The sequence below is a fragment of the Thrips palmi genome, unplaced genomic scaffold (assembly GCF_012932325.1).
Source record: "Thrips palmi isolate BJ-2018 unplaced genomic scaffold, TpBJ-2018v1 HiC_scaffold_10, whole genome shotgun sequence".
Lineage (NCBI taxonomy): Eukaryota > Metazoa > Arthropoda > Insecta > Thysanoptera > Thripidae > Thrips > Thrips palmi.
The window spans coordinates 1582003-1589448 of NW_023144621.1; the positions used below are offsets into that span (position 1 = coordinate 1582003).

General features: G+C 45.0%; 1 protein-coding gene across 3 annotated transcripts; it reads right to left on the reverse strand.

Annotated features, from left to right (window-relative positions):
* Positions 1-232: 232 nt before the first annotated feature.
* LOC117654292 lies at positions 233-6592 on the reverse strand. Of its 3 annotated transcripts, none has more exons than XM_034400822.1 (4): positions 6449-6588; positions 4175-4398; positions 2742-2829; positions 233-1482 (listed from the first exon to the last, which is right to left on the reverse strand). In XM_034400822.1, exons 3-4 carry the CDS (start codon positions 2798-2800, stop codon positions 636-638), a joined length of 906 nt encoding a protein of 301 aa, XP_034256713.1. In that variant the 5' UTR covers positions 2801-2829; positions 4175-4398; positions 6449-6588; the 3' UTR covers positions 233-635. The 3 variants fall into 3 exon arrangements, with proteins under 3 accessions (XP_034256713.1, XP_034256715.1, XP_034256714.1); XM_034400824.1 differs by having other exon boundaries at positions 233-1479; positions 6449-6587; XM_034400823.1 differs by lacking the exon at positions 4175-4398 and having other exon boundaries at positions 233-1479; positions 6449-6592.
* Between the last annotated feature and the right edge of the window lie 854 nt (positions 6593-7446).

The window sequence follows — 7446 nt, forward strand, 5'->3', positions numbered from 1 at the left end:
TTTTTCTGAAATTCATTGGATTTGTACACTGAAATTCACAGTGATTTCCCCTTGGTGCAATCATTGAAACAACGAACCTTGAGTAGAGTATTTGTATCAGTCTGTTTTCCGCTCTTAGAGGAAGCTTTGTGGAAGTGATTGTGGAAAGGAAATTATACCTCGCAGTATTCCTTGAATTGTAATTGTAGTGTTTAAATTTGTATTGTAGGGCAAAGAAATAAAAAAGACCTAATCAACCTGAAGAAAAGGTGAATTCATATTTATTTTGGCACTGTTCCCATTTTCACGGATAGGATCACATTTGATAGCAGCTTCAACAAGATTGCAGATTAAATGTCACCTCTCTTTTCGCCAAAAGCTACTCCTTCTGTACAATTTATGCGTCAGGATACAAGCCCAAAGGGTCAAGGGTTAGGTTCAGGAACAAGATAATAAGCCGGTGAAACCCGGATAAAGTCAGAGCCCTGCTGAACAGCGATTTCCACCACTTGTCGGCCTATTTTTAGATCCCAAACAATTATTAAGGGTAACGTATGGTAAATTTCACTGATGAACGTGACACAATCATTCGGCCTGTATAACTTTCTTTCGTGAATTCAAAATCGGCTCTATCAAAGTTTACACATGTTAACAGGTTAACCCGGTTGAAAACAACGCAACCAAATACCCTCTTCATTCCCTAGTTTTAAAGAGTCATCAGTTTCTATGTTGTAGTCCGGTTCGAATTTACGTCGCCAATAAACATAGAGGTAAATGCAGCGGAAGGCCGCTTTGCACATTTCTGTCGTAACGTCCAAATCTTTCATCCACAAACGCAAGTTTTTTCGCTGGTAAGGCAGGAACGTTTGGCCACCATAAGCATGATCGTACATCCACTTCAATTTGGGAGCCTTTTCAACGTTATTGTACAACAACAACTTTGTTCCTATGAAGAAATGAACTATGTAGTGCATGAAGAAAGACATGTGGTGTCCGATAGCTTGGCTACCACTGTAGGAATGCATAACTTTTTCATATTCTTCCTTTGTGAAACGATCGAGAGCTCCAATTTTTCCAAACTCCAACAAATAGATCAGTTCATCGCAAGAACGCTGAGAGCATAATTCATAGAGCACCGGTAGATCTTCAGTATTTTCTGCTTTGCCCGGTTTGACAGTACTTGCAAACTCATCTACTAAGTCTGTAAATGCCTTTTGAATTTTGGCTACAAGAGCAGGATTTGGTTGTCCGCGAAATATTCCGTCTTCCAAGAAGGCTCTTCTTTTTTCTGGATGTTTGTAAAAGACTTTTTCAGCAGTCGTTTCACAGTCCTTGTCCGAGCAAACGCTGCTGTGCAAGTATTCTCGCCGCTCTACGATGATCTGGACGCGCTTGTCTTTGACGTGGATCCGTCCGCAGGGTCCGGAGGGAAGAGTGACGCCGCAGTCGCGACGGGGCGTGAAGTACTCCGTCAGCAGGCGCCACAGCTCGTTCCTCGAACTGAAAAAGAGCTCAGCCTTAGACGAGTTTTGATATCGACGAAGGATAACCAATTGAAACAGCACAAATCCAAAAGTCACATTTTCCGCCACTCTAGAGTTCCAGACTCGAAGTCTTGACAATTTTTGGCCAAGCGTGGTGCGAGAGGTCCCTCACTTCGTCCAGTCCGTGTGCACCCCTCAAGTCACTGCCTTGTTTCAGTCTAGTCACTTAAAAGGCCGGCACAGCAACGTAAATTTGCCCTATTTAAAGCATTTTTGGCTGAGCGATAGCGAAGCCCGTTACTCCAGTGGGGTTGAAAAGTTTTGTCTGTCTGCGTGTGTGTGTGTGTGTCTGTGCGCACTACTCCTCCTGAACGGCTCGGCCGATCTTGCTGAGATTTTGCAGGCTCATTAGATATGTTTTTGGCTCGGCCACGCAAAATTTTCATCACCCTAGCTCAACTGGTTCATTTTTTATAGCCAAAAAAAACACCCTAAAAACGGCAAAAAAATCGATTTTTTCTGCGGGCAATCTCGCCTGCCATGGGGAAAGGGGGGGTTTTTGGGGGGCGGTGACCCCAGCCCCGAAAATTAAAAAAGTTACAAGGGTCAAGATCGTGTAATTTGTAAGGGCCCAACCCCTATCTAGAAAAAAGGGGGGGGTTTGGGGGGCGGACCCCCCCATATGAAAAAAATTAGAAGTAACTGACGGTGGACAAGCTTGCCTGCCGAAGGCAGGCTAGCGCCGCAGGCCAAGGTAGGTACGCCAGCCGCGGATTGGAGGAACAGGAGCGAGATATCGCGAAGCCTGTTACGAAAAGATGCGGTCTGGGAAAACCTACCTTGTCTTAACGCATTTCGGGAAATTTTCAATTTAATCAAAGCGCAAAATTCAGTGCAGTCTCCATCCAGTTCCTACTTTTGAGGTGAGGGGCCCCTCGTATAAATGTCTTGTCTTGCCACAAAACGGCGAAACACTTCTGTCTGACCGCAACGAGATCAGAAGTTTGAATCTAGTCGAAACGGCCCATGCGGCCTGTTCAGCAATCAGGCAGAAGAGTCTCACCATTTTGTGGCGAAAAATTTTTGTACTACCAAATTTTGGGCGAGACGCTTCCAGGTCTTGACCAGTTGGCTAAACTTTTGGTCTCGCCACATTTGTTCTTTCCATTTAAAGTTCAGTGAAAATGCCTTTAGTAAATTGGTCTCGTGATTCGTTCCAAATTATTAGAAGAATTGACGAAATGAAGCACGCATGTTCTGCGTTTCTACGGCACGCACCTGCTACTGCTACTTCCGCCCGCACTGCGCCCTGCCGTGCGCGGCTCGCTTCCTGCCATGCCGACACGGCTCTTCGCTCCAGAGGATCCTGCACAGAAGAAGACAAGGGTAGTCAATGAGATTGTGCATGCTCAACAGGACAACTGTTTCTACTTTCTAAATTTTGGAAAACCAAGATAGACGCCAGAGGGGGAACACACCGTTACTTGATTTTTTTTTTAAATTTACGATTTGCGGAAGGAATCACTTGTAAATTACAGTTTAACCAGCACATTGAGAGACACAATCAGATTAACTCACAGTTTTCACTGAAAACGTAATGATCGGACCCATGGCCAAATTATGGCGTGACGAACAGTCAGGCCAAAATTTTGCGTGGAACGAAATGCACGCCGAAAAACGGCAAAGATATGTGTGCCGTCATCTGGCGTGAATGACTATGCGTTTCTTGAGAAAAGTCATGCCATAAACCGGCACGACAAGTTCACACCAATAATTGGCGTGAATTCATTTTGGTCACGCCGATTTTTTGCATGACACTTTACGCCCCTGGCATGAAGTCACGCCAATATATTTTCAGCGCATTGGCACAGCTTGGACGCTATCATGCACTCCACCCACACTGGCTTCAAAGAGGAAAGATCAAGAAACCAGTGACGCCGAGGTGACGCTCACTGTAAGGGGAAGTCGTATTTTTACAACTTTATTTTACATGAATACCATCGTAATTTTACAACATAAAATCGTTATTTTACGAACGTATTCGTTCTTGGCCAAATACAAAGAAAAATTTCACAATTTTACACAGATTTTTTCGGTCAATCTTGTAAAATTACGAACTTTAGCTGTAGTTTTACGAAGAATGTCTCTTACACACTCGAAAGTTGTCATATTACAAGCATTATCGTAATTTAACAATTTTTAATTTTTAAATTAACGAGTAATTTCCCCGTTAATTCTTTTTTTTTGGAAAAAATTTTTTGTTTAAAAATTACAAAGTTTGTTTTTAAAATTTTAAAGAAAAAACGTAATTTTAAACCGGGGAAAAAAAGTAAATTTACAAAGAAAGTCGTAAAATTTTTAAGGTACATTATTATTTTTATTTTCACGTTTTTTCGTCGAGGCAAACCGAGACCAACCTGAAAATGTATGGTTTTAAGATTTGAATTATAACGACTGTACTCATTAAAATTTCGAACCAAATTTTTCCATAGAATTAAAAAGGGAATTTCTCGTTATTTTACAACAAAATCCCTAACAGTGGCTTATAGAATTTACGCACGCGTGTACTCTCCGATCTCCGATCCATGTCAAAATAATCAAAGTTAGAATAACCCTCGGGTTTCCAAGGTTTCCCCAGAGCAAGCCGCAGAGGACAAAACAAGGTTTCTTATTTTCGGGAAAACGTGGAGCAAGATATTTTAAATACTAACCAGCGATGGCCACCCGCGTGCTGGCGCTGCCGCAACACTTCACTGATGAAGAAAAAGTTTGACCTAGACGTCACTTCAAAACAATGACAGTCATGTCATTCTCCTTTGAAGACTGCGTCCCGTACGCACGTCAACGCCTTGCCGGGCGGAAGGCAGCCGTTGGCAGAAACGCGACACGATTCGCAGTCCTTGATCATTCAAATACTGTAGGCTGTACCGTTGTACTGGTTTTGCCAGTACGGTAAAGTTTGGAAAAAAAGAAAAATATCCAGGATTTACCGTCATTTTTTTTAAAATTAAGGGCCCCCCCCCCCCCCCAAAAAAAAAATAAAAAAAAAATTTTTGGAAAAAAACGAAAAATTTTAAATTTAAAAAAAAAAAAAAGGGAAAAAAAAAAAATTTAAAAAAAAAATTTTTTTTTTTAAATTTTTAAAAAAAAAAACCCCCCCCAAAAAGGGGGGGGGAAAAAATTTTTTTAAAAAAAAGGAAATTTCCAAAAAAAAAAAAATTTTTTTTCCCCCCCCCGGGGGGCCCCCCGGGGGGGCCCCCCGGGGAAAAAAAAAAAAAGGGTTTTCCCCTTTTCCCCCCCCCCCAAAAAAAACCCTTTTTTTAAAAAAAATTAAAAAATTTTTTTTTTTTCCCCTTCCCCCCTTTCCCCCCCCCCCAAAAAAAGGGGTTTTAAAAAACCAAAAAAAAAATTTTTTTTTCCCCCAAAAACCCCCCGGGCCCCCCTTTGGGAAAACAAACCCTTGGTTTGGCCCCCCCTTTTTTTATTTTGGGAAATACGGTTTTTAAAAAAAAAAACCCCCCCTTTTTTTTGGGGGGGGGGGGCCCCCCCCCCCTTTTGGGGGGTTTTCCTTGGGGGGAAAAAAAAATTTTAAAAAGGAGGGAAATGGAGAAAGACCGGGGGCCCAAAAAGGGGGAAAAAATTTAAAAAAAAACCCGGTTTTCCCGGAACTATGGTAAAGACAACACTGTGGCAAAAAGGTACGGAAAAATTTTGTTAATTTTTTGGGAGGGTTTTTCCGTAGCCCTCTTTTCAGTATTCTCCTAGGCTCTTACAGTATTCTCCGAAGGGGCCCTCTTTTTTTCCCGTAAATTTTGGGGGGCCGACACTGGGGGCTTCCTAAAAGGAAAATTTTCTTTTAAAGAGCCCTTTGGGAACCCCTTAACCCAATTTTTGGGGGGTACAGAATTCCAAAAACTGTTTTCGGAGAATTTTCCGGAGTTTTCCCCCAAATGTGGCCGAATTTTTCCAGGAAAGGGGCTTTCCCCCGGGAAAAACCAGGAACCGTTTTTACCGTGTTCATGAAACGGAGCCATATAACGCTGTAAGTAGTAGAATAAATGCGGGGCTAATTTTCAAAAGTAGCCAGCCCCCTCCGCAGCACCTCCGGCCGGCGCTCCAGCGCCTGGCCGCGCCGCAACACTCCTTACCTCGCTCTGCGCCCGGCAGCGCCGCAACACTTCTCACCTCTCCCCAGCGCGACGCCCGGCGGAAAAACTACCGCGTGCACCATCACTGTGATTTCAGACGCTATAAACGTAGTGCATTGGGACAACGCACCACACGTGCAAAGCGTCCGGAAAATGTCCAATGCCAATGCAGAGGAATGCATTGCCTCGGGCAAAGCAATTCACGTGCGGACACTGATATTACAAAGGCTGTGAATATAGCACGTATAGTGCAATGCTCTGAGATATCGCACCATGCGTGCAATGCCAAAGCCATATTGCAACTTACGTGCAATGCGTCTCGGAAATGCATGGAAATGGGAAGGCATTGCACTTTATATGCAATGCAAACGCATTGCACTAATTGACGCTATGTTCACAGAGTTTGGATTTGCTGTGGAAGGAAGCATCGCACCAATTGATGCGATGAAAACGGTTCAAACGTATTGCACCACGCTAAACAGATACACACTCTCTCTTTCTCTCTCTCTCTCTCTCTCCTCTCTCCTTCCTCTCTCTCTCAACATTCTCAAAACCTTGCAAAGAATGTGTTCGCATTACAAAGCATTTAGTTTGCAGCTTGCGAAGAGTTTAACTTGATTGTATTACGAACTAGTAGTTCGCAATTTTGCGAACAATGTGTTTGCAAGGGTTAGCAATACAAACAGGTTGTTCGGAAATTGCAAAGCACTTCTTCGCAAGTTGCGAACAAGTGATTTGCAATACGGGTGCGTTCTTCGCATTGCAAACAAGTGAGGCTCTTCGCAAGCTTACAAACACTCGGTTCGCATGGTTTTAAGAAGAGTGAAACCCACGCACCTGTGTTTGGCTCCACGGCTCGTCTCCGATGCAGACGACGTGCACCGCGCGGTGATCGTCCGCCAGTCCACTCGCTGCTGTTGACTGGCTTGCCACGCCTCGAACGGACGTCCGCCGCGCCGCGCCGGCCGCACCACTGGCAAGCAGGCAAGCAAGCAAACAAACCGGCGGCGCGCAAGCTGTGGCGGCCTTGGATCGACGCCGCCGCGTGGTGGGGGGTGGAGGGGGAGCGCCGCCCGGTGAGGGGAGGGGAGGCGGCGCGCGGCTTTTCGCGTCGTTGCGCAATGTGTTCTGCAGACTGATTCCGAGTGTCGTCTTCGTCGCTCTGTCTCTCTCGCACCCATAAGGGACGCCCCACGAGTGCGAGAGAGACGGAGCGACGAGAACAACTCTCGGAATCAGACTGCTAACCTAGGAGCGCGCAGAGCTGGCGTGAGTCACCTAGTGGCTAGTGGCCCCGCAGCGGTTGCGCGCGAAGCATCAACAGCTGTTTCGGGCGTGGCCTGAGGTGTCGCTGAACTTGGAATCTCTCTCTCTCTGTGTGTGTGTGTGTGTGTGTGTTGCGACCCAAAAGGTTTCCGGCGATGGAGATCAGCGTCAAGACATATTAGCGATTCCGCATTCCGTACCAAACCGACCGAAACCGACGAACTATTGGATATTATAAATCTCTTCCCAACATTTCTCTAGGTAGACGTCATTATAAAAAGATTCCAAGCTAATGAGTGGTATTCGCAGCGATGTGCCTTCCAGTTTGGCTGTTCACGTCGGTCAAAATCATAACTTTTTCTTGTTAAGTGCCGCAATAGATAAGATTTTTTTCCACTCGGGTCCCTAGCGCCTGGCAAACCTGGGACACCATCCCGCAACGCACCGTTGTGTTGCAGGACGGTTTTGCGGCCTACCTGCCAGGCGCTTACCGACCCCGAGGGGAAGCGATTGTTGTGCACTGCAAGAAAAAGTGTGAATAGTATCACACTAAATCACTATGTAGGTTT